General features: G+C 41.2%; 3 protein-coding genes across 3 annotated transcripts in view; 2 read left to right on the forward strand and 1 right to left on the reverse strand.

Annotated features, from left to right (window-relative positions):
• tmem135 (transmembrane protein 135) overlaps nt 1-5,831 on the reverse strand; it is a gene marked incomplete at its 5' end in the record, with an annotated part of 14,622 nt that extends 8,791 nt beyond the window's left edge. The window contains 8 exons of the mRNA XM_080851896.1: nt 509-670; nt 2,416-2,457; nt 2,576-2,622; nt 3,065-3,130; nt 3,292-3,325; nt 3,798-3,890; nt 4,712-4,839; nt 5,691-5,831. Of these exons, the coding sequence (XP_080708022.1) occupies nt 509-670; nt 2,416-2,457; nt 2,576-2,622; nt 3,065-3,130; nt 3,292-3,325; nt 3,798-3,890; nt 4,712-4,839; nt 5,691-5,831 (713 nt within the window). The remainder of the gene's footprint in view (nt 1-508; nt 671-2,415; nt 2,458-2,575; nt 2,623-3,064; nt 3,131-3,291; nt 3,326-3,797; nt 3,891-4,711; nt 4,840-5,690) is intronic.
• A 2,978-nt stretch (nt 5,832-8,809) lies between these two features.
• On the forward strand, nt 8,810-16,896 carry cga (glycoprotein hormones, alpha polypeptide; the record flags this gene model as incomplete). Its single annotated transcript, XM_080846915.1, is given in 4 exon segments — nt 8,810-8,906; nt 9,477-9,583; nt 9,585-9,665; nt 16,834-16,896. Coding segments are annotated over 4 exon segments (348 nt in total).
• Nucleotides 16,897-21,850: 4,954 nt separating this feature from the next.
• Nucleotides 21,851-27,500, forward strand: part of hephl1b (hephaestin-like 1b) — a gene marked incomplete at its 5' end in the record, with an annotated part of 19,970 nt that continues 14,320 nt past the window's right edge. The window contains 6 exons of the mRNA XM_080833062.1: nt 21,851-22,017; nt 22,937-23,181; nt 24,569-24,781; nt 25,140-25,337; nt 25,887-26,141; nt 27,414-27,500. The exon at nt 27,414-27,500 is cut by the window's right edge and continues 85 nt beyond it. Of these exons, the coding sequence (XP_080689188.1) occupies nt 21,851-22,017; nt 22,937-23,181; nt 24,569-24,781; nt 25,140-25,337; nt 25,887-26,141; nt 27,414-27,500 (1,165 nt within the window). The remainder of the gene's footprint in view (nt 22,018-22,936; nt 23,182-24,568; nt 24,782-25,139; nt 25,338-25,886; nt 26,142-27,413) is intronic.

Here is a 27,500-nt window from a genome sequence, read left to right on the forward strand (position 1 = left end):
GACCCCAGAGGGAAACCGGTTCATGGCAGGTTAAACTGCGGCCAAATCCAGTCCAAATGTTTTACAGTTGAGTGGACTGCGGTTAAAGGGGAAGTCCAAGGCTAGCACATGCTCAGAATGCATGGAGCACCTTTACAATAAATGTATTTAAACATGCTTGATATGTATTATATCACTCACATTTAAATGTACTTTCACCTTGGATGTAAGTCATATTTTAAGAATGAGTTAATGTCTAATTTAAATCATCGCTCCCCGGGCGCCGCCAAAGACAGCTCCCTGCTCCGGGTTAGTGTAACTTCACTTCACTGTGTGTGTGTGTGTCACTGGGTGCTGTGTGTGTGTCACTACCCTGGATGGGTCAAATGCAGAGGTGGAATTCAGAGTGTGTGTGTGTGTGTGTGTCTACACCACCTCTGCCATAGAATCACTTTCACTTTCACTAATGAGCTTCTATGGGAGGCTACGCCGTACCCCCCTCATGAACCCACCCCCATGCGTCACTCACAGAGACTCCAGCAGCCTCTTGGTGACGGCCACGATGGACGAGGGTCTGGAGGGTGGCGCCGCGCCCTCATTGGACGCCTCCGCGGCCCTCTCTGGAGCCTTGGCGTAGGCCTGCTCGGCCAGGAAGGAATGTGTGGGGATCTCTTCTTTCCCAACGATAAACCTGACACACAAAATCAGTGAGAGTCAGGGAATCTATTGGGTTTGACTTTTCATCAATGACACAACATTAAGTAAACAGTTTATAGTGGATGGGAGAGATCTGCGCAGGGTAGATAAAAGGTCTTGGCGCACGCCTGCTCAGCCAGGAAGGAATGTTTGAGGATCTCTTCTTTTCCGACTATAAATAATACAGTCAACTGATCCGTCTTCCGTCCACTGTCCAATGACATGACAGATGTGATGGGATCAGCCAGCGTAGGACAGAAATCTATCCAAGGGGGGATACGTTTTTTAATTTTTTTAAACCAATAATATGTCAAAACTATACGTCATACAGCATAGTGTAGAGACCGGTCATAGTCAGGATATGCCGTCTCAGAAAGGAAGGAACGTGTGTGGGATCTCTTTTTTTCCGACCATGAGAGTGAAACAAAATCAGCTCATTTTCTATTCACCGACGACATGGTAAATCTGGACACTAGAGGGTGCAGGACAGAAATGTACCAGAGGGGGGCGACAGGCAGACTGTCATGACGGGAGTTTCCCTAGTGGACCACGGGTGATAATCAAGGAAGATATATGATGACCCTGTCTGGCTGCATCTGTTCCTTTGCTTTAGTTCTCCAACTGGTTTCACAGGTGGGCTTCAGCCAAGGTCAAAGGTCACCTTTACCTACGCTGATAATTGCAGTTAATCATGTGTGTAACCGACATCTGTAATCATCAGAGACATCTGCTAATCGGGGGCAGACTGAGGCTAGAATGACAGGCAATCTAGAGAGGCAATCTTCTCATTATCGTCCTCAGGGCACCTTGGGATGGAGCCGTGTCTGCCCGTGTATATCATTTAGTACATACGTTCAAACGATAGCATATACGTACTAATGTACAGCAGGTTGAAACGGTTCATGGTTAGCATCCAGCAGCTCCCTAAAGTGTCAACAACAGCCTGACCTTTCACCCTAAGGAGATCCCAAGGGGCAGGGTGTAACCTCCTCGACTGTCATTGGTTGGGAGGAGTCAAGCGCGAGGAGAGAGCACTTTGAGTATAAAAGTGTTTTCATGAACTTTGCCATCCATACAACATGTACTGACACATCTCCTTGCTGTCTATTACAACTATTATACTCTGTATATTCTGTCACATTTATATATTCAAAATGGACGCCCAAGAAGCTTACACTCTACAGCAGAATATAGGGATTACCCAGGAGTACAAAGTGCTGGTTCTGTGTGTGTGTGTGTGTGTGTGTGTGTGTGTGGTTCTGAAGCGACCCGCTGAACACGCTGTGGCTGAAACCTCCATCTGGGAATCTATCTAATCCCTCTCAGGTGGTCTCTGTTCCCCTGCAGCAGTGAAAAGTTACATTAGACTGAGCTGATTCTCTATAACACTTCAGGTCGTAGGAGGGGGGGGGGGGGGGGGGTCTGTGTCTGCCCAGGCTGTCTCTTGTTCTTGCGCACCAGAGTTCACCCTCGATGTGCCGTCATTACTGATGACTATGGGGTCTGACTGCCATGCCATGCCACACACACACACACACACACACACACACACACACACACACACACACACACACACACACACACACACACACACACACACACACTCAGACAGGCACACACACACACACACACACACACACACACACACACACACACACACACACACACACACACACACACACACACACACACACACACACACACACACACAGACACAGACACACACAAAAAGACACTTACTTCAAAGCAGAGAAAGCAAATCCCTTCAGACCATCTTTGCACCTACAAAGAGAGATTTTAAGATGTGTAAATCTGGAGCTACCCACACATAAATGTATTTCTAATGGAAGTATTTGACAGGAGGGAATTCCAGGTTGCAAGATTGTTAACGTGTACTCACCGGAAGAAGAACATGTAGAGGGAAGCAGTTATGCAGAAGAGAAGGACCTACGAGAGAGGAGGAGTGCAGGACGCTGCTTTAAGCTGCTGTGAGCACATAGACATTACAGAATTCATAATACTCTAATAGACCCCATAATATAGAATATATTTTGTTATAGTGAAATTACATGTCTTATCACCTAAAATTAAACACAATTTTATATGTTTTTCTGGTCAACACTATGGGGACTTGCTTTTAGAACATGAAGACAAAGCAAGGCAAAAGATAATCTGGCAAAAGTATATCAAAATACACATCCATTCAAAATGAACAACAGAAAACAGTCATAAAGAGAAACGTGATGTTTAGACATTACGGCAAAGGTAAAGGTCAGTTTTCTTCCAAACTGCCCTACATGGACATCCTGTAATGGCTGGGAATCAGACCCAGGTCAAGTGCATGAAGGCTGGCAACACAAGTCTAGCAGGTCTAGAGATTCTGCCATACCTCTCCATGTTTGATAGGGTTAAGGATCCCCCTAGTGACGGCCATACGAAACACTGTCTCTGTCGCCTGGAAAGAGGAAATATAACACTGTAACACTGAAACACTGTAACACTGTAACACTGTAACACTGTAACAAACAGATATACTAGATGACCTGGGATGTAAAAGCAAAGTATATAAAAAATGTAATTAAAAAAAAAGTATTTTTCAACATTTTGGTCACTTACCAAGTTCGCCATGTATATGGTTAAAAGGCCTCTCCTGTGTAAAAAAATTCAAACCAGTCAGAGTATAGAACCAAATTAAGGTTTAATTAAGGAGTTAAAAAACCAACAACGTGAACATCAAAATGTAAATGTAAATGCAACGGGCATCCATTATGCATCATGTAAACATGTACGCAAACAAACAAACAACAAACAAACACCATCCCTGCTCGTTTTTACTACAGCACAGCACAGCACAGCACAGCACAGCACAGCACTGCTCACGGAATGGCCGAAAGCATACTAGGGACCGGACTACACCGTAGGCCAGTGGTTCCCAAACTTTTTACAGTCGCGTACCCCTTCAGACATTTAATCTCAAGCTACGTACTCAAGCCCCCCCTTTCAAATGTTCTTTCCTCGTACCCCTTAAACCAATTCCCCTGGGGGGACCCGTACCCCAGTTTGGGAACCGAGGCCGTAGGCTAAAGCATGTTGGACGGCCGTATCGTCAAAATGATACCCACCTACTCTTCCTCTCCAGGAGGATGGAGATGTACGACGCAGGCAGGGCAGCTCCAAAGCCAGCCGACCAAGAGTAGAATCCGCCGAGCAGGTGTCTGCACAACACGACAGTAATTCAAAATGGGTTTAAAACACACACAGGAGGTGGATGATGAAATCCTAACAGTTTTTCTCCCGATATAGTTCACAAATCAGTAAACAGTAACTGAATTAGCCCAAGCAGGACCCCCACACGTGATGTGTCTGTATACAGTAGGGGACACTTTAATTGTTGGCCTTAGGTTGCAGAGCTGTACAACACAGTTGTGTGCAGTTGATTTTTTTATTTTATTTTTTAACAGGCAAACAGAATCTGCTTAATCTTTCATATACTGTAGTAACAAAGCCGTACAAAAGCACACTGATTGCCTTTGCTTAGAGGTACCTATAGTGCTATGTGATACCTAAGTTGCTATGTAATTAACCATTCTAGTACAGGTGATTTTCATGTTTTAATTTGCGAATTAGACTCAACTCACCAAATGGATTTGTCTGTAATCTAATTCAGAAATCAAGATTGCAAATGGGAAAGGAGCAAAGGTAATGATTATGACCATTCAATTAGCATGTCATTGCTGATTTGAGGAATATACAAATTGTCGGTGAAGCCTGTGCTTATAGGTAGATGCTAACTGAATTCAGCTGCATCCACAAGTGCTTACAGTACTGAAATATCGGAAATCTGCAACATAACCTACTTCATCTACCAACCTACTCATCTCAATTTGCATGTTGTGGGATAATCCATGTTTTTTTCCCCAAACCTTTCCAGTTGCCATGATGTCTTTTCTCGCACAGAGGACGACAGCGATAGGAATTCTGCATGGCACACATTCATATTTCGACGAGTCAAATACCTGACCTGAGCTAACCTTACCTGAGAATACAGAAGAATGCAATGTACAGGCCTCCATTGGCTGTGAGGAAAGAGGTAGATTGCAGGATCTCAGGTAGTAATCTTTTCATATAATAGTCTTTTTTCCGTCTTCTTAGGATGGCTGCAATCTGAAATAAACAAAGTATTACAACAGGACACTGCTCAAGGCCAAGGTCTCCAGTGACGCCTGCATCTCTATCAGTGTTTGGCAATCGAGAGGCCAGGTGACCTCGTAGAAGAAATGACCTGTGCCATATAACCATAGCACGAAATCAAATTATTCACCTGGTTCATTACCCAATAACAAACGACCTCTAAGAAATATTCAGCTGTCATTTGGATAATTGTGGGTGCCAATGTCTGAATTGTACTCAGCTAGTAACCTAGGGTTAGTGAGTATGTATGTGGTGGTGAGTCTACTTCGGGCACAGAACTTTAACCCAAGTTCATGGGCTCAGGGGCTAAGTTGGCTAGCTGTTATTTACATGACAGCTAGCAAATGTCATGATCATTTCTGAATTGTACTCAGCTAGTAACCTAGGGTTAGGGAGTATGTATGTGGTGGTGAGTCTACTTCGGGCACAGAACTTTAAGCCAAGTTCATGGGCTCAGGGGCTAAGTTGGCTAGCTGTTATTTACATGACAGCTAGCAAATGTCATGATTATAACGACTTACGACGAGTCTGACTCAAATCAATTTAGGATCCTCAAGGCTAAATAACAATGCTTTATAGGATTGCAAAACAGACAACTTAGCTAACAAACTCAAAAACAACTTTTGCCTCGCTAATGGCACAGCGACAACACAGCTAATTGCGGCGGCCTTCCTTACCAGCTAGCCATCGCTAGGCTACTAACTTGCTCCACCTAGTAACGCTAGCTAACTAGCAAGCTAGCTAGCATCGGCACCGCAAAGCGTCCTTGCAGAGAGGGGTGCATGATCCATTCTATAATTGCACAATGAAGTGTGATAACTCACAAGATACAATGGTGCATAGATCTTGAAGGACACCTCCAGAGCGCCTGCCGTAACTTGCAGCGTCGATAAGGTACATGAGGGATTCCATGTATGTCCGATCTCGTAGCAACTGTGTGGTATGGACTTACTGAAAGCAGCCATGTTTGCAGACTACCGGGCAACTTGCAGGCACCCGTACAGGCGCGTACACTTCAGTACGCGCGCGCGACACCGGACAAAATAGGGGGAAAGGTCGTCGTGTTTAGGGTTATTGGAGGTCATAGCATCATGTATGCGTAGGATATAGCTTTTATGGCAGGCAGCAGAACTGTAACATTAATGTAGGTGTGTTCTTATGTGGATTACCTGAAGGTTTGTTGCAGTGCAAGTTGCAACATCATACTAACGCTAACCCTATAGTCCTGCGCAGAGCCATGGCTCTGGTCCTGCGGACCCGGGTTTACGCAATGCGGACACAGACTTGCGCACGGGTGTCTAATAGTCTATTATTTTTCTACTTTTGCGGACGCGTGTCAGTGCACAATCTCAATCACTCAATCAAAGTATTTTGAATAATATCTCCACGTCTTGTGAATCCCACGGGGGCCCCTCGTGTCATCTGAGAAAAAAAGGACTCGTGCTCCGGTGCCCATAGATCAGGGTTCGTACGGTCATGAAAAACCTGGAAAAGTCATGGAATTTTAAAATGGTTATTTCCAGGCCTGGAAAAGTGCTTGAAAAAAATAAATCCAAAAAGTTTTGGAAAAGTTATGGAAATTAGTTATATTCCTATTTTCAAAGTTATTTACGCTGAGTTTTTAATAATTAATATGCTTTTAAAATGTAAAAGAAATACGCTCAAAATATAAGCAGGCATACGCTCTCATACTAACTGAAAAGTTCGGTGGGCATAGCAACGTGACCATCCTTGGATTATGGGACATTGTAACACCTTATCCTGATTTGAATTATTGAATTATGACATTGAATAGACATCGGGTGGACTTCAGTAAAATCATAGAAAGCGAAAAATAGCTTGGTTTAACAAAAAAATAAGCTAAAGTTGGCAATTGGTTATAAGCCAACGTTGGCAATTGGTTGGGCCAACGTTGGCAATTGGTTAAAAGCCAACCAAAACCTGACTCTCACTCCTATTTGCCAACGTTGGCCCAACGTGTCCCCGACGGCCAAAAGTCCGTTGGCCCATCGTTGGCATGTGCCGTCATGCCACCGTCTGTGACAACATTGGGCCAACGTTGGGCCAACCTCTCCCTGCTATCTGGGTATGGAAGACTGAAGTCGCCTATAATTACAAACATTTAATAAGTGTCACTGGCTTTTATTGGCAATAACATGAAGTTAATGCAAAAAGTCAATATGTGCAGTTTTGACCCTTCTTTTTCAAGACCTCTGCAATCCGCCCTGGCATGCTGTCAATTAACTTCTGGGCCACATCCTGACTGATATTCTTGCATAATCAATGCTTGGAGTTGGCCAGAAATAGTTTTTTTTGTTTGTTCACCCGCCTCTTGAGGATTGACCACAAGTTCTCAATGGGATTAAGGTCTAGGGAGTTTCCTGGCCAATGGACCCAAAATATCAATGTTTTGTTCCCCGAGCCACTTAGTTATCACTTTTGCCTTATGGCAAGGCGCTCCATCATGCTGGGAAAGGCATTGTTCATCACCAAACTGTTCCTGGATGGTTGGGAGAAGTGGCTCTCGGAGGAACAAACAAAAAAAACTATTTCTGACAAAGTCCAAGCATTGATTATGCAAGAATGGGCCGCCAGTCAGGATGTGGCCCAGAAGTTAATTGACAGCATGCCAGGGCGGATTGCAGAGGTCTTGAAAAAGAAGGGGCAAAACTGCACATATTGACTTTTTGCATTAACTTCATGTAATTGCCAATAAAAGCCAGTGACATTTATTAAATGTTTGTAATTATACTTCAGCCTTCCATAGTAACATCTGACAAAAATATCTAAAGACACTAAAGCAGCAAACTTTGTGAAAATGCATATTTGTGTCATTCTCGAAACTTTTGGCCACGACTGTAGGTTGTGTGGTGGCAAAACATTCGACATTTCAGACATGGAAGAGGCGGCATTAACCTTTCACAAGCCATGCCAAAGGACGCAAACATAGCGCTGCTGCTAGCGAAGCTACCCCACCCTATCACCGGATTTCTCACCACAGAAAGGGCAAATGCTACGCCGAGCAGCACGTCACTCTCTTCGGCTACCAAGCAGGCGTCGATAACCGATTCTGTAACGAAAAATTAAGTCCTAACTGCGGAGGTAATGTGGCCAATTCGCATTATTCTTTTAAATCATTAGAAGAGGCCAGCCTGCTATTTCGACGAATGTTCCCTGATAGCCAGATTGGAACACAATTGAGTCATTCCATGGCAAACGTCAACATTTAAGAAAATCTCCCCACTAGATCATCCATTCAATGATATAAAGTGTATACTGTAGAAGAAAAACAACTATGCTATTAAAGAGGAATCTGTTCATCTCTCTATATTTTTTTTAAGAATGTTCATCTTATTTTTACCCATTCTAAGGTTACTCTTAAATAGTTCACTTTAAACTTCATTCCTTTTCTAATATTAAACAAAATTCTGAATCAGGTAAGAGAAGTTTTCCGTGTCATGACAACGGTATCCCAAGAGTTGCCTGGATACATGATTACTCCTCAATGGACATGTGCCCTTCGTTGTTATCGGTGTAATCAAAACCTTGCATCCAACATATCAGACTGATGAGAAAATGATGTGTTTTGCCACTGACGTTCATACAGTATTCACTTATCATTTACTTAAGGGATTATGAATAAGGAAATCCCTCAGTGAGTCATGATGAGATTACAGCAATGAGAACAGGAGAATAAAGGTATTTTTTAATCCATGTGGCATCTGCTGGAGGACAGGTAATAAAAGTGGAAGGTAGGCACTCTGGAGGCCTGCCCTCACTCAACAACAGCAGGTGAAGACCAAAGGTAACGTTTGTACTTTATATTCTTATTTTCAGATTACTTTCAAATTATAATTCAAATTATTTTGTCTCGTTCACATGGTATTAAGATTGAGACATTTAGACTTTGCTTTCTGCCATTTTGTTCTATACCATAGTCACCATGAATACACCTACAAAGTCTTGTGTGGCATCCCTTCTGCTGGTATCAATACTTGTTCACGTAGGAGATTTCTATCCCAACAGCGACATCGCAACCGGTAAGTAACAGGTCACTGATCACTATCAGGTCACTAGCAATTTATCAGTACGTCATTTACTCATTATTAAATTATATTAACCATAAAAGAAAAGTGTTAAACTTCTTAGTGGGATAGCGGTGGGAAAATGAAAAGAAGCTTATAACAAGCAACTTTGAGAAAGTTGTTACGAGTGCAGCACAGCTGGAATGCTGAAGAGATTGCTGAAGTATGATTCAATTCAATTCAATTTTATTTGTATAGTGCCATAACAATACAATTGCCTCTAGGCGCTTAACAGAGCCCAGAGCCTAAACCCCCTTAGTGCATGCACAATGGCAACAGGGGCAAGGAAAAACTCCCTGTTAGGCAGGAAGAAACCTTAGGCAGAACCACGGCACATAAGGGGGGACCCATCTGCTTGAGGTCGGCCGGGCGGAGACAGGAAGGTGGGAAGGGGGAGGAGGGTTGTGTGGCAGAAGGCGAAAGGAAGCAACAGGGGTTATACACAGACAGCATTTGGTCGCTGGACATAGTAAGTATACAGACATCTGGATATGATCTTGTGTTCCTTATTGCCTTTTTGTTCAGTGGGCTGTGAGCGGTGTCATCTGGGAGTGAATAAGAGATTCAGCAAGCCCGGACCTCAAGTCTTTCAGTGTATGGGATGCTGCTTCTCGAGAGCTTATCCTACTCCTTTTGCGATCCAAGAAGGCAATGATGGTCCCAAAAAACATCACCTCAGAGGCAAAGTGCTGTGTGGCCACAGAGTATGAAACGGTATGATCCATGATAAACTAAAAAATATGTGTATAAACATTATCTCACAATTAAGACAAAGTAATGTATTTGTCATGGGGAAGAATATAAATATTAACACATTCTGTTCATGTTTTACAGGTGTCTTTACATGGTATTTACCATGGTGTGACTGTGCAGAACCACACAGACTGCCATTGCAGCACATGCATCTATCACAAGTCTTAGAAAATGTCTCAGAGTAAGCAAATAAATGCACTATGTGTTTTGCCATGTAAGTATTAGTAGTTTACATTGACATTTCTTTAACCCCTTTTGATGTAATGTATTCATTTGGGTGTCACTGTTGTTCTTTTAACTGAATAAAAAGTAGGGGGGGGGGGGGTGGATGGATGGGTAGTGTATAGCACAAAGTAAGGTAAGGCAGAAGGCGGCGTAAGGTAGTTACGACAGGCCCTAGTGCATGCTATTATCAAGGGCATAATGGTCTACATACTAGGTAGAACTTCACATCAGTTTAAAACAGAAACTTTATTAATTCACTCTTATTCACACATTCACTCTTGTGCTTCAGTCTGACGTCAACACACCATCCGGCCATCTCCGAGACTGTCCACAGATGATTAACAGATGTGTGGGTACGGATTGCAAAACTGTGGGTACAATTTTGCAAAATCGTAGCTGAGATTGCAAAACCAATTACTAATCCGAGGCCAGAGTTAACACATGGCTATTACACCTGACCCTATGGACCCTATTACACCTGACCCTATGGACCCTATTACACCTGACCCTATGGACCCTATTACACCTGACCCTATGGAGCTCTATGGAGCGTATCAAACTACAGCAAAGACTCATTTTGTATAGGTCTATGCTTTATGGCTTTCCCTGCCCTTTCATAACCGTTTACTCCTCTATCTAAGTAGGAATAACTAATTTAAAATGATATTGCTGATAATCTAATCGGCTATGATTTGCTGAAGCGTGAGGTAAAACTGCCATTTTATCAGTGGGCTTGACACTGATTTTCCCGAGGGATGCAAAAGTCAAATACTCTAAGTGCAAACATATTACAAAGCACGCACATACGCATGTACAGCAGACCCACACACACACACACACACACACACACACACACACACACACACACACACACACACACAAATGTATAGTAGGCCCATTACAGACCACTGAGAACAGAGACATATTACAGAGAATGATAGGCGAGATTTAGGGGGTGTCTTAAGTTCACACTTAAAGGTTTCCACAGTTTCAGCCCTTCTTAAGTCCTCAGGCAGAGTATTCCAAAAGCTGGGAGCATAGAAACTTAAAGCTGCCTCTCCATGTCTCTTTGTCCTGGCCTTTCCTTATTTCTTTTTTAAAGTTTATTTTCCTTAAAAATGTCATGATGGAGCTGTAGCTTGGTGTTTCTTGCCGTACGCTCAGGCTTTTTGCAAAATGTCATTGGTGAATTAATGTCCCCATTTCTCCATGGAGCTTTTTGTTTGGCTAAAACCTTTTTCAGTTTGATAGGTGCTACAGAGTCCAGTGCTGTCCTTAATTACCTCCGCCAAGGAGGTTATGTTTTCACCCCTGTATGTTTGTTTGTCTGTTTGTTTGTTTGTCAGCAGGATTACGCAGAAACGCATGGACCGATTTCCATCAAACTTTGTGGGGAGATTGGGCAATATAATGGCAATAATTGATTAGATTTTCAGATGTCAAGGTCAAAGGTCAAGGTCACAAGGCGGAGGTTTGCATTCTCTGAATGCTCCCATTCTTGTTTGGTGTTGAGAGTAGTTACTAGATCATTGGCACACAACGGCCCGCCTCTGCGGTTGATGTACTATTTATGTCCATTATCATTTTTTCATTCTCATCTGCTGAAGTTAAGATAACGTTTCTTAAATAAACATTCCGTACAGATAGACGATATGACAGTTGTAAGACCCTTTGTAATCAATAGATCAAGGATGTGTCCACAGTTGTGAGTCCATGGAATTCAAGAGTTTAATGTTTGTAATGTCTGTCATCTTCCTGCCAGTTCACACCGTAAAACCTGATAAGTTAACTTTACTTAAAAAAATTGTGGAAACCGATTACCTTGAAAAAATTGAGTAAAAGAACTTATTTTTTTAAGTTAAACTGAGTGTTTTGTTCACTTAAAATAAACTAGCACACGGTGAGTAGGCAATACTCATTTCACTTCAGTTGTGAAAATAAGAGAAAACTAAGTTTAGTGTACTTGGCACACTGAAGTAAAGTGAACTTGACACAAATAAAGGCATTTACCAAAGAAACTAAGTTCTCATAACTCAAGTACATGAGTAAAAAGCAATCAGCAATACTACATTCTTTTAAGTAAATTGAACTCAAAAACCCTGCAATTGTAAGTTCTGTGAACTTGGATAAAATGAGGAAACCGATTACCTGGAAATACGTAAGTTTATTGAACTTCTGAAGAGTAAGCAGCAGGCACACAAATGGAAAATACTCTTGTGGAAAAGCATCACAAACACTATATTCTCAATAAAAAAACAGAAACATCTTGTTTCCACTGTATGGAATGGAAATAAATTGTCCAAAATTTAACTTGACTTAAAAACATAATAATATTAAATAATAATCTCTGATCAGACTAATCCATTGACCTTATGACATCACTGAAATGTTTACTATATACTAAAAACCATAGTTTACAATCTTACAATTGGAGTCTTTTGGCTTCCAGTTCTATGCTCCCTATGAAAATATAGTAAACAACAGAACTTAATTCCTAAATACACAGGATAAGGTGTTACACAGGTCTTGTATTTAAGAATGTACTGAGTACTGATGTTAACTATATACTCCAAACACTGAATATTCCTATTTCCTCTGAATAGAACTGGAAGCCAAAAGACTCTGATTGTACGATTGTAAACTATGGTTTTTCACATCTGATAAATGTATTGGTCTGATCAGACAAAACCAAAGCATTACACATTTTTTTCCACATGTCTTTTAACAATGAATTCAACTCAGTTATAAAACAACACCTTCAAAACAACAGTGTGTTGTAATGTTATAAAACGGCATAAGAACAGTACATAAATCCCCATTGATCTCATACATGCTCTCCAATATTACTTCTTGTCGAGACACTTTTGACTGATGATCGGGAACAGGACCATCACTGGCAACACAGAACAAACTAAAAGCCAACCTGCTCCTTCTGTCTTTGTGTGTTTCGGGGGGACTGTGTGTGTTGTTTGATGGGGGGTGGTGGGGTGCTGTTCTCTCTCTTTTACTTACACACACACGCACACACTTGAACACATGCGCGCGCGCACACACACACACACACACAAATGTGCAGGACTTACAAGGCCAATGCATTCCTCTCTTCCATCTGATTCGGCAACAAAAGAAAGACAGAATGACTCATTAGGATACAGCACTATGATTAGGCTTCAACAGTGATTTTTTTTCAACACAACATGGAGGCAAAGGTGACTTCATGACATGCCGACCATTTCAGCAAAATTACTTAACTAGTAAAACTAGGCTGACATCAAGTAAAATGCCCGCATGTAGCCTAAATCTGCATTTGTATAAAAGAGCAGCTTATCTATAGCGTCTTAGTCTTCCCTCTGTAAAGTTACAGAGGAACTTATTATGATTAAGCCTGCTATCTTCCTTGAGAAAAGCTATCTAAGCTAGCTAGATAGCTAACCGTTCAAATTCGAAAATCATTGACACTTGAGTTAATATAGGCTAACCCATTTTACCTAGACACAGTTTAGCAATACAGTATATTTATGTGTATAGCATATAGATGCAAGTTGCTGGTTAGAAAAACATTATTAATCGAACAATTGGTTTAGTACAAATTTGCAAATGCGCGGCAACTGAAGGAACCAGCCCTGAAATCGAAGCTAGCAGGCTAGCTGGTCCGTATCAAGCAATAAACTAGCATTTGAGGGGACAAACATTGAAATGTCAGCTCTACATCTATTATATTAAGGAGCATGTTACTTACCAGCAGAAGTTGTAAATGAGTGCACCGTCCGAGTCGCCGTTCTACTCCAATAACCGAAATGCCAGAGATGCTCTGTTTTGTGGCTTGCTTCGTCGATCTAACGTTCGTCGCAAGAATGCACCAGTAATGCCTATTTTCTGGGCTGACGTCACCAACAGACACCAAAAGCCCCGACTGCTCTGGGAATGCACACTGTACACTGTACTTTCCCAACTTTGTTAGGAGGAGCATTTTTAGAGAGTTTATCTAAACGCTAAATAAGGTTTGCTTAGGATTTCCTAAGGACAATGATGTCACTAAAAAGGACTTCATAATTAGCCTTACTTAGGCTACTTCGTTTCATCTGGAAATTCTACATTCACTAATAATAATAATAATAATAATAATAATAATAATAATAGGCTACATTTTATTTATAGGGCGCCTTTCAAGAGAATGCTAATCTATGATAATCCCTGGAAAGGAAACCATTGTTTTTATCTTTTATTGGGGAATTTAATACTTACATGAGCTCACTTGAGTTTTCTTGTGATTCTTTGGGCCCTGGACCCCTGTATGCATTGTGCTTTCTAGGCTATGGGCTTTTATAAAGTGACCTCTTGCTTTGTATTTTGTTTGTCTGCATGTAATAATAGACTCTTGCATATAGTCAAGTATTTTTTCGGTCCTGTAAGGTTAAGACAAACTGGTCAGTGTAAAGACAATATTGCAAGTCTTCATAGCCTTTTTGATCTCAAAAATAGGCACAATAATAGCAGCCTATTTATTCAGTATAGCACAAACTTATGCAAATCAAGTAGCATTGGCTAGGCTTACAGTTTACTTGAATTGGTTGATTAAAGTAGGCTTTATCTAAAATTCAATAGGCTACTTAGTTCAGACAAGTTAGGAGGACAAGAACTAAAATGATACCTGCATATTTTACTCAATATGCAGGTATCATATATATAATGGCAGAGCTTGTAGCACAGGGTTAAGCAGTTTAAGTGCAGTTTACTTTATTTTAATGGTTATTTTAACTTGTAGCTTAAGCTTGTACCACAAACTTAAGCAAACTTAAGCTGTTTAAGTGTAGTTTACTAGATTGCAGTGAGTTTGTTAACTTTTTTACCAAAAAATTGAATAACACTCAGTTTAGACAAGTAAACTCAACAAAAAACAAAAACTGAGTCCAATTAATTGTATGTTTTCAGTAAGGACAGTTGTTACGTTTTACAGTGCACTATGCAGGTTCAGTTCAGATTCTCACTCACTCCTAATAGTGATCATATTACAATGTCACTTAAATGCTTTACGCATACAAATTATAAATTCAGAATTTTAAATGATTTGGAAATCCAGCTCTAACGGATTCAGCCCTGGCCTATTTAGACTTTACGCAGTTGAGCAGAGAGTTGCATGACTACCAGATCAATCAGATGTTTGTTTGGGTTAACCATTAAGGAACTTGGTTTTCAAGGCTGTCATTTAAGTGCGGCAAGTGTTCCACGTACTGTACGTATATCTGAGGTTGCTGTAACTTCATTCTGTGAGAACAGAGGTAAGCACAGAATTCAGGCATTCCTGTGTCTGTACACATTTTCCATTAACATTTTCCGCTGCTACGTGTTTTGCCAAATTTCTTGTGAACTATAATGCTTTTCCACATCGTTTACTTTTCTATTGATCAACTTCATGAAATATACGCTACCGTTCCAGTTGGCTGCTTTTGGAATCACGTGCAATGTCCTATTTTTACCCATCAATGAGGATGCAAAATCAATTGAAAATACGTTTAAGACAATGCCAAAGTTAGAAATAATGATTTTTGCTTGAAATAATAATTTTGTGCTTGAAAATTTGCTTGCATCAAAGACACCTACATTTGCCGCAATAACAAACTACAGTATGTAGAAACCTTACAGTTTGACTGTTGTACTATTTATGTTCATTATCACATTTTTGAATTCTCACCTGCTGCAGTTAAGATAACCTTTCATAAATAAATATTTCAGTACAGATAGACGATATGATAGTTGTAAGATCCTTTGTAATCACTAGATCAAGGTTGCTGCCACAGTTGTGAGTCCATGGAATTCATGTAATTGTAATGTTTGTAATGTCTGTCATCTTCCTGCCAGCTAACTATGCAGGTTCAGTTCAGATTCTCACAAACTCGTCATGGTGATCATATAACAATGTCACTAAAATGCTTTACAGTTTGTCTGCGTCTTCACTAAATAGGTCTTGCATATTTGGAGCAATGCTTTGTCATCTACGACATTAACAATGTCAACACTGTATCTCTGTAGAAAACAAGAACAGTGATTTCAAACCTGAATACAGGTACATGAGTACATATAAATGTATTTTATTTTATTCAATCATGTCTTTGTGTGTAATATCCTTTAATGTGTTTGCATTACAGAAAATTGTACTCCTGGAATAAAGACCAGCCATGAAGAATACAGTCCTGGCATTGCTTTTGCTCTCATGGTGCAACATAACATTACAAGGTTAGTTTTAAATTTGCAAATAACATGTAAATATTTCAGACTATTAAAGTATCCAAAACATGGCTCTTGAACATTATTCTTTGGTACCAAATCAGTGAAAATAATTTAGACCTGATGTTGTGCCTTCTGGATCTTAAAGGAACAATATGTTTACTTATTACCTATTAGTTATCAAGGCAGAGAGCATTTGAGTGTTTGAAACACACAGCTGGTGAAATGATCCCGACTAGTACTATCAAGCTAACATGCGCTTACGCTAAGCTAACGCCGCTTACTATGGGCCACATTGGAGGAGCGGGCAGGCCATCGCTGTGCACTAAGTTTAAGCACTTAGAGATGCATTGTTTTGGATGAAAGGTGCTCTACAAATAAAGTTCCTTATTATTATTGTAATTACTATCCTGGCAACAACCAACGTCACAGAAATATGCAGAAACGCCAAGTTTGACACTAAATTGACACAATTTAGGAATGTGATTAGTAACAACTACTTAAGGTGAGGGCACTCTCTCAGCTTTAACAATTTTAAATGTTTGCTGTCAGTGTTACATATTGTTCCTTTAAAATAAAATTTTTATATTATTACTTATTAAGATAAACGATAGGCAAATGAGGAACAGGAAGATCTTCATACAGACGTTATGTGTAAAATTTTTGTGTTCTCCCACAGATACAGCAGATCTTGGAGGACAGGCATTTTCTTTTCCAGAGCATAATCGTGAGTCTTACGTAAGACTTAAACCATTAGTCTCGAAGCCTCTAGACTCAGCCACTGTCTGCTTACGCTTCTATACGGACCAACAACAAGGCTCACGATTTACTCTTTTTTCTCTAAATGCCACCACTACTACCAATAATTACACTGCTTTCACAATATTTTGGCATGTACATTTAAAATGCTATGGATTACGCATTGGGGACAAGCCTTCTACCATCTTATTTTACGGCTTACAGTACAAATTAAATAGGTGGAACTCACTATGTGCAACCTGGAATTCTAGTACTGGGATGTCCCAGATGATAATCAATGAGTTGCCCAGTGTTAGGAAAGGTGTATACGGTGGATGTTCCCTTGGGGCTAACCCCAGTATAATACTAGGACAAGAGCAGGGTGGTAATGATCACATCATTGGGTATAATGATCCATTTCTGGGACACATCAATGATGTTCATGTTTGGGACTATGTCATCTCACCATCAGAAATCCGAAACTACATGGGAGTAACATTGACCATGTATACCCCTGGCAATTACCTGAATTGGAGAGAGCTGGATTTCTCCATTAATGGATATGTGCTGGTTGAGGATATTAATACACTATAATGAGTTGTATCTCATTGTATTGATTCATAGCACATTTTTCCCTTCATTTATGTTGAACTGCTTGATTTTAAAGTGTGTTATATAATTAAACAGCAATTCTTCATTTACGTAAGTGCTAGTGTGTGATGTGTTTTTTTGTGTGTGAGAGAGAAATTTGTCATTTAGTGCTAGCAAGGGCGATTTTGGGCACGGGCAATCAGGGCATTTTAATGACATGTAGGCGCAAGCACTTACAAATCTGGTCCGCAAACAGTTTTCTATTATCTATCGTATCACTGTGTGGGGAATTGGCAAATTGGCGCCCCTGAACGGAGAAGGGGTGCAGGAAGAAATTATTTATCTATTTGTACATAGCCAGCCATGCATCTTGCTAACATTGACAAAGTTATGAAAAATACACATGATCTGGTTTCTAATTTGCAAAAAAAATAAAAGCAATGTAGGACACGTGGTCGCTTGCCAAATAAGTTCAATGTTGCACTGATCTTGCCCTCGTTCATGCAGGTTCATCGTCCTCAACCTGGCAACCCACATGAGCTTCCAGTCTGGGGTGGCCACTCTCTCAGCTTTACCAATTTGAAATGTTTGCTGTCACTGTAAACTGACTAAACTGTGTGTAGAGGACTGTATAGGTTCTGATACAGTGGTGTCACCCTGGTGTGTCTGTAAGAACACCTCTGGAGTCGGAATGCAGTCTTTAGGGGGTTTACGTAGCTATTGTAGGCAGCACAGCAATACACAGGACTCAGGCATACTGTATTCAGTGAACTCAAGGATCTTTATCGTTGTATTTTTATGTTTGTGTTTATGTTTGTGGTCTATCAAAAGTAAATAAAGTACAAATTATACATTAGTATGCATAAATAACATTAACATAAAGGCTTAATATATACATATCTCAGACACACAGTAAATAGGTAATAACAGTAAATAGTGGTGATTACTATGTGACTATACTGCCATCTACTGGTCATTTAAATCCGCTTTGGTAATCTCTAATTATAACTTAATTAACGTGCGTCCTCACGGTAGGAATAGAAAACTTACTCACGCTACAAATAATATTACAAGAAAGCTTATACATATTACACAGGTCTAACATACTGACTAACATTAATAACAGTTCAACTAAACTTCGTTTAGAGTAGCCAGACATACAGCTAACATCTCCACATATTAACTAACACTTACATATTAGCTGCTAACTAAACTTAAAGTATGGAATTGTCGCGAACATTATATAATAGAAAGAAAACAGACTTACGGTTCGTCAGTGACGCACAAACATGTGTGAGAATAATATGTTACAGGACTAACTTCTACTAATTAAACTGTCAATAACAAGCAAACTGTGAAGACTCCTCTGGTGTTTTGCCGCGAACTGACCAAGTCACAAGATGCTGCTGAGTACCGGATCTCTGCGCATGCGCAATCGGTTAAAGTCTCTGGCCTTTCTAACAGTCACTGTTACATATTGTTCCTTTAAAATAACACTTTGATATTATAAATTCTTATGATATTATTAATTATTAAGATACACAATAGGCAGAGAAAAATGATGAACAGAAAGATCTACATACAGACGTTATGTGTAACATTTTTGGGTTCTCCCACAGATACAGCAGATCTTGGAGGACAGGCATTTTCTTTTCCAGAGCAAAACCGCGAGTCTTACGTGAGACTAATACCATTAGTCTCAAAGCCTCTAGACTCAGCCACTGTCTGCTTACGCTTCTACACGGAATAACAAAAAGGCTCCTGGTGTAACAGGCCATATACCCCCAGTCCGGACTATACCTAGGGTTAAAGGGGCCTAGGCTATATTATGGCCTAGGCCAATTTATACCCTCTCAAGCCAGATTATACCCCCATGATATCAGTAGTGTTGAGTGATATACACAATTTTTCAACATTGTATTGGGGGTTCAGCTTTGGCAGGTAAGTTAAGTGAGAAAGCTAACTGACTTAAATCTTAAAACTCTAAAACATAGACTTTTATTACTTCAACCAGCAAAACTGAAAAAATATCAGACCTCCACAAAGATTACTATGTCTTGAAACTTCAACTTCTACGACTAGCAAGTCCTCACTACAATATAAATGTTCAAAGTTAACTACTGATAACAACATCAAAACATCCAAAGGTCAAAGATTACTACAACACTTTTCAGTAGTGTTGCACATTAAAATAAATGCACAAAAGCCCAAAACATAATGCAATTGTAACATAATATAATAAAAGTCATAACGTCCTGAAAGTTGGACAGCAAAAGCCACACGAAAGTCGGTGACTCCATGGATTGGTTGACGTATCCCGCAAGCTTCAATCTGCAGTCATCAACAGGACATGCACTTTATCTTGAAAACAAGCATGATCTTTTTGATGTTGTTATCAGTGTTTAACTTTTGAACATTTATATTGTAGCGAGGACCTGCTAGTCTTAGAAGTTGCCTAGGCCATTCGCTGTGGCCATGATCTCTGCATCAGTTGCCCAGACTCCATCACGAGAGATGCCAGAGGTGTTCACATATTCATCCACATTTAGGTTCAACTAGTACCTGTAGATTTTTTGTCAAGTCAGTGTTCATGTGGTGGACGACTTTATCTTTGAGAAGGGAGTGGTTGTCCTCTGTTCCTGTCAAGATGAAGCTGATGGCCCGGAAGAAGAAGTTCCCATCACCTTTGGCTTTATATGTACGCCGTGGTTGTCCAAGGTCCTTTGTGCCTCAACAGTACACAACCTTAGCAAACGTAAGGCCAAGAGTGGTGCTAAGAATCTTCCTTCTCTAACTTGGAAGTGGTTTGAAAGTCTTGGTCCGCTTGTGTTTCTGTGAGATCATGTAGATGTCATCATTGTCTGTTTTTTTACGTGGTCTTTTGAGTGTCTTTCGCTTTGGGCTGTCATTGGCAGAGTTACTGGGAGAATCATCAGGGGACTGGGGTGGTGGAGAAGCCTCTCCATCCTGGTGAATCTTAAGGTTGCTGGCGTGGTAGGTGTTCCTGAGCATAAATTACAGGGTTATGCACTTTCAGGTGCCTCTTGAGGTTTGTCGTGTTCTTCCAACCTATTTTGAAGCCACATGGTTTCTCTCCCGTTATTGCAGTGCGTTGTGTTTGATTTTCTGTCAAGTTATAATAAAAAAGTGTCCAGATATTCTATTAATTGGTCAATTAAGCAAACCAATCAACTGAGACATCCTAGGACAAGAGCAGGGTGGCAATGATCACATCCTTCTGTCTAATGATCCATTTCTGGGACACATCAATGATGTTCATGTTTGGGACTATGTCCATTCACCATCCGACATCGGGAGCTACATGAGAGGAAGAACTATCAGGTTTACCCCTGGCAATTACCTGAATTGGAGAGAGCTGGATTTCTCCATTAATGGATATGTGCTGGTTGAGGATAATACATTAAATCCATAGAATTAGAGACCAAGTAATTAAAAAAATATGTTAGAGTGCTCTACTGAAGAGATACAGTATGAGTTATATCTCATTGTATTGATTTATACACGATTTGATCCCCTTCATTTATGTTGAACTGCTTGATTCTAAAGTGTGTAATAGAATTAACGCACTATGTTTATGTTGAACTGCTTGATTCTAAAGTGTCTAATAGAATTAAACGCACTATGTATATCTTCACCATGTTTTTCAGCAGCAATTTGTCATTAAGTGCTAGTGTGTGATGTGTTTGTGCTTGTGTGACATGTGTGTGTGTGTTTTATGTGAAAATGGAATATCTTGTTAACCTACAATATTCTATAATACAAGTATACGTTTTAGCATCTTCCCTGGTGCTCTGAAGAAGCGTGAAGTGCTAATTTGTATAACCAACGCCTATCATGTATATGACTATCCTCTGTTTAAGTAGGTTGTTAGTCAAACCCTACAGAAGTCTCATGCATAAGAAAGATATGAAGATAGATGTGGGGTTTTCCAAAAGTCACACGGGCTGAAGCGCACTGAGGGCTTCATCAGCGCCTGCGGTTTATGCGCGCTGTCCAATCCTCGTGCGGTATGCGGCCCCCTTAAGAGCGCGCGGTCCTCCAGACCAGGTCACTCGAGTCGCAGCGGGAGCTGAAAAAACTTTTAGCCTTATATGCTAAAAGAAAAATGCAGAGTAGCCACAACCCCTTGAATTTTCTCACAAACAACGCCCCGCGGAGGCAACAATGGCGAACTGCCAAAAACAGATGAACTTAGATCTGAACCTAAACTTTTCCGTCGAGAAGGCGTGGTAGTCACAGTTATGTCACATAACGTCGTAGGCTAATGACGCTACAGCAGGTATCTCTTTTATACCTCCCGCTCACTTAGTAATTTAGAGGAACAAGTAGAATTTTACAGGTAGGCTATGCAGCATTTCGAAGGACCATCAGTCTTGCTGCTCGCGTGTTTTGCGATGATACCCAACGCCGGCTGTGTGGAGAGAACCTTCTACATCGGGATACAAGAGGAGACCTGGGACTACGCGCCTAGTGGCAAAAACCTCATCAATGGCAAGCCTGTGTCTGTGGACGAGTGAGTGGTTTTTTTTATCGCGCCGTATATTATACAACAGATTTGGGCTGTAATAATTAAGCAACAACTCAGAATCCACTCGTTTTTCAAACATCAAGTAAGTTAATATACACAGACATGGTTGGGAGAGTAAGAAATCGAATAGATACATTTAATACAAGTTTGCTAAATGTGCCTCCTTTTGGTTTAAGACCAATATGACGAATAATGACACTGCTAACTATCTGTTCCTTCAGTCAAACAGAATACATAAGATGCAGGATGTACGAGCCTAGACTCAGTGTCATAAAGCCGTATGATAGCTTTCGGTCTACATTGTGAAAACTTGACTGAATTGCTGTCTCATCAGGAAAATGCTGTTATTGCACATTGTAGTCAAACAGTAATCACTATAGATGGATACTTTATTGATCCCGAGGGAAATTAAGGTCATCCTATATATCCTATAGATATTGGTTACCGTGTAGAGACATGATCATGTTCTCTCTTTAACAGCTCGACAAACTTGGCCAGCCCCATGCAATAGTGCACTGCACGGAGCTATGGATAGCTTATGTCAGTGTCTGTGAAAATGTATCAAGTCTTCAAATTAGGCATGGAAGTGAAAAGATGATAGGTTCATATGTATTTAATGCAGTAAATATAATAACTGCAGTATTTCTATTTCAGTACTATTTGTAGTGTCAGAAAACATAATTTCTGTTAATCAATATGCATTCCTTGATTGTAGGTTTGGTAATGAGATATCCCTGTGAAATTGCATAAAAGATTCTCATGTTTACTAAGTCCTGTTATCCCTGTTATCAAAGTTATCTGTGGACACGTCAAATCAATACAAATGATCAGTCTGTCCTCTCACAGAACTACGTAGTCATCCACCATAACTGTGTACATTGAGCTGGATCTACCTGTGTCCCAGGCAAGCCTCTGTGTTTCTGAGGAGGGGACCGCGTCGGATTGGGCGCGTGTACAAGAAAGCCGTGTACGTGGGGTACACGGATGGGTCTTACACCCAAAGGCTCCCCAAACCAGACTGGCTCGGTTACTTGGGTCCAGTTCTAAAAGGGGAAGTCGGTGATGTATTCATGATACACCTGAGGAACTTCGCCTCTAGATCTTTCTCCATGCACCCGCATGGTGTGTTTTACGAGAAAGACTCAGAAGGTAAGACACTTAAATAAATCAGTTAAATTAGATTCAATTCAATTAATTTCATGAATCACTCTCTCTGTCTCCCATTCTAAGTTGTCATGTCAGACTCTCTACCTTAACAGAATGACGAGCTTAATGAAATGAAGCACATTGTTGTATTTTTTCTGTTGCAATAGAGAGAGCAGTTTAAGGCACATCTACAGTCTGACCAATGGCAAGCCTCCTCCTGGCCGTATGCTTTGTCATCATATTTATCTCCCTAAAAGAATTCATTGTCTCATCCTGCGTGTTCTTATTTGTCCCCCAGAAAGAACTCATTGTCTCGCCCTACGTGTTTTTGACCGTTCATGTCTCATTGACTGGGTGTGAGACACAGAGACTTTGGGCTAACGTTACTTTGGTTCTGAAAACAACTGACACAAGGACAAAGGACATACAAGAACTAGGTTATTTTTGCACCGGCTTCCATGTAAATCATCTGAGACCATGCTGCCAGGAAGGAAGGCTCCCTCAGTAAAAAGAGGTGTGCTTTGGTTGTAAGGATGTCGCATGGAGTGCCAGTGAGACTGAGCCCAAAATGATAAGCCTTTATTTTCCTGCATTTCTCTTTTATAAATTAATCACATGACTGAACTTCCTCAACTTTGATCTTAAAAAAAAAAAAATCTTTTAGCTTTTTGGTTGCTACCCACCTTGTTAAAAACACGTGTTTACCCAACACATGTATCAGACAGTGTCTCAGTGTCTTGTTGGGGGGTTATTTTCCGACAAGTCATATATTTAGTGAAAACAGGCTCTTGTTTGTTTTGTAGTTTCTTTCTAATTGGTGGTTACCAATTACATTTGCTCTTATATCCGAATAGCTGATATAATTGAATGTAATTAACTGACAACCAATTAGATATAATTGTCTACCTGTTCCAGCAGGGAGGCAGCAATTATCAATACTCATAGGGGCCATTTATCCATCTGACTGTAATTATCCGTACGTAAACAGGGCATTTTTTGCCACAACAGTGCTTTTATTTACTTTGTTAAGGAGTAGGAAACAGATGTCTTAATAGTCCTTTAAATATCTCTGTACATCCTTCCTAAACTTATCACTGCAGTGACATTCCCAATGTTCCCATAATAGAGGACTATAAAGCAGTACTGTACTATTTGACACCATCTAGTAAATCCCAGGTGAGTGTGTGTTGTTGTGATGGTGAGATACTAAACTGCCTGACTATGCTACTCAAGACTTCACTGGGGCATCTAGTGAAGCACAGATGGTTTTTGTTGTGATGGTGTGATACTAAACTGCCTGACTATGCTACTCAAGACTTCACTGAGGCATTTAGTGAAGCACAGATGTTTTTTGTCCTGATTGTTTGGGGCCCTGCTTGATGTTCCTCAGGAGCCCTATACCCAGACGGGACCTCCGGCGGTTTGAAGCTGGATGACGCCGTTCCTCCCGGGGGCAGGCACACGTACCGCTGGGAGGTGACGCCAGCCTATGCACCCATGGATGGCGACGCCAACTGCCTGACCTGGGTGTACCACTCTCACGTGGTCGCCCCGCGAGACATCTACTCCGGACTGATCGGCACCATTCTCACCTGCAGGACAGGTGGGACAAAACAGGAAATGAAATTAAATGAAATTAAAATGTTTTATGAGTCTGACATTTAAGGTGCAAAAAAAATAATTTTCATTCTGAATAAAATGTTATCCCATAAAACGGATGATTGGGGCAGAGATCTGAATCTGCCAGAGGTCAAATTCTGCTAGAGGTCAAACTGCTAGAGGTCAAACTCTACTAGAGGTCAAATTCTGCTAGAGGTCAAACTGCTAGAGGTCAAACTCTGCTAGAGGTCAAACTGCTAGAGGTCAGGGCTAGATTGGAACTGCACCACATCTTGACAGGACGTATGTCCAGGACAGCTGTGAGTCTGTCAACCATGGGAGTGTGTGCCCTGGTCCCCCAGGTACCCTGGAGCAGGATGAAGGACCCAACCCTGCAGAGCTGAGGAGAGCAGACGTGGACCAGGACTTCATCCTCATGTTCAGCGTCGTCGATGAGAACCTTAGCTGGTACCTGGACGAGAACATCCAGACGTTCTGCTCTGACCCGGCCGGTGTGGACCCGGATGATGAGGATTTCCAGGAATCCAACTTAATGCATAGTGGGTTGCCTCGGAAACGATCTTGTTTGTTATGGTGATATCTATGCTATGTGTGAAAACGTTTCAGGTCTGCTCCAAGGGCAGAATATCTGAGCCGACCTGATTTGTAGCAACGTGATTGTAATGTTCTTGATTAGCCAAAGCAGGTGTCTTCAGCAGCTCAAAAGCACCACTGATGAGTTCAGTCAGGTATGCAGAGCAAAGAAAAAACAGAAATCATTCAGAACATAGAGGGCTTCAGGAGCTGGATTAAGCTTTAAAAACTGTATTGGTTGGATTTATCTCTCATTTGAACTGCTAAGATGAGTAAATAGATCTCTAGTGTGGGTATAGGGGTATATCACTTGAACTGCTAAGATGAGTAAATAGATCCCTAGTGTGTGTGTATAGGTGTCTCTCACTTGAACTGCTAAGATGAGTAAATAGATCGCTAGTGTGTGTATAGGTGTCTATCATTTGAACTGCTTAGATGAGTAAATAGATCTCTATTGTGTGTGTATAGGTGTCTCTCATTCTATTACTGTTCTGTTCCCTTACTGCTGTGGGCAGCCATAAATGGATATCTCTATGGCAACCTGCCTGGCCTTGACCTCTGCCTGAACCGCACGGTGGCCTGGCACCTGTTTGGCATGGGCAACGAGGTGGACATGCACTCCGTCTTCTTCCACGGGCACACCCTTCTGGACCGCGGCCACCGCACCGACGTCCTCAGCCTGTTCCCCGCGTCCTTCATTACGGCAGACATGGTGCCCGCCACCGCAGGAACATGGCTCCTCAACTGCCAGGTCAACGACCATCTACAGGGTAAGGGCTCAGATACACATACGCGTCTTTTTTCAGGCAGAAACGCTTCAGTAACGCCTTGGCAAAGTGCGGCGGCCAAAACAGAAGCGGTGCGCTTCCCTGCCTTGCGTTGGAAAGTTGAGAATAGTTCAACTTTTAAGCGCACCTAAAAAACGCTTCAAAGACGCAACGCAAAAACACGTATGTGTATCTGAGCCCTAAGAGGCCAGGCTCCTTTAGGTGGGGATGTTAAGGTAGAAGGCTCCTTTAGGTGGGGATGTTAAGGTAGAAGGCTCCTGTAGGTGGGGATGTTAAGGTAGGAGGCTCCTTTAGGTGAGGATGTTAAGGTAGGAGGCTCCTTTAGGTGGGGATGTTAAGGTAGAAGGCTCCTTTAGGTGGGGATGTTAAGGTAGAAGGCTCCTTTAGGTGGGGATGTTAAGGTAGAAGGCTCCTGTAGGTGAGGATGTTAAGGTAGAAGGCTCCTTTAGGTGGGGATGTTAAGGTAGAAGGCTCCTGTAGGTGGGGATGTTAAGGTAGAAGGCTCCTTTAGGTGGGGATGTTAAGGTAGAAGGCTCCTTTAGGTGGGGATGTTAAGGTAGAAGGCTCCTTTAGGTGGGGATGTTAAGGTAGGAGGCCAGGGTCCTATAGGCGGGGCGACAGTGGTACAGGAGGTAAAGAAGTCGTTTAGTAATCAGAAGGGTGCTAGTTCGATTCCCTGTCGAAGTGTCCTTAAGCAAGGCACTGAACCCTTAATTGCTCCTGATATGCAGTGTGCCATCAGTATAAAATGTGTATACATCTTTGTAAGTCGCTAAATAATTACACACGACTTTGCTTGGGTTAAATATTATTAACTGGCTTGTGGTCCCTAGAATAAAGCATTGTTGGTTTAACGTCAATCCATTAGAAAGCATGTTTGCTTATGTGATCTTAAAGACGTATTCTAGCAAAACATTAACCAAGACCTGTACAGTGTCTTAGTCCCTCCTATATAAGTTTATGCAGAGCATAAAGACAGTTTAGTTAATAAGGTACTAAGCCTTATGGGCAACATTTTTCATAATATGACCTGTTTTCCCTCAGAGATTTGCTTCAGAAAGTATTGACTTATTGACGCATAAGTATTTGAGTTATTAGTAAATCATAAACTGGCTCGCAAATGTGCGTTGCATGGATGAATAGACAGAAAAACTGTGTCTCAGTCATTTGCTGGCTACATAGTTAGTAATGCTACAGTGTCTTTGATGAAATGGCACAATATCTCCCCCTGGTGTTTGTTGGATGTTCCTGCAGCTGGAATGCAGGCCCTTTTCCAGGTCAGTTCATGTGAAAACAGGACTGACTCTAAACCTCCTGTGGAGGGTCGAGTGAGGCAGTATT

Source organism: Sprattus sprattus, assembly GCF_963457725.1.
Source record: "Sprattus sprattus genome assembly, chromosome: 1".
NCBI classification, from domain to species: Eukaryota; Metazoa; Chordata; class Actinopteri; order Clupeiformes; family Clupeidae; genus Sprattus; species Sprattus sprattus.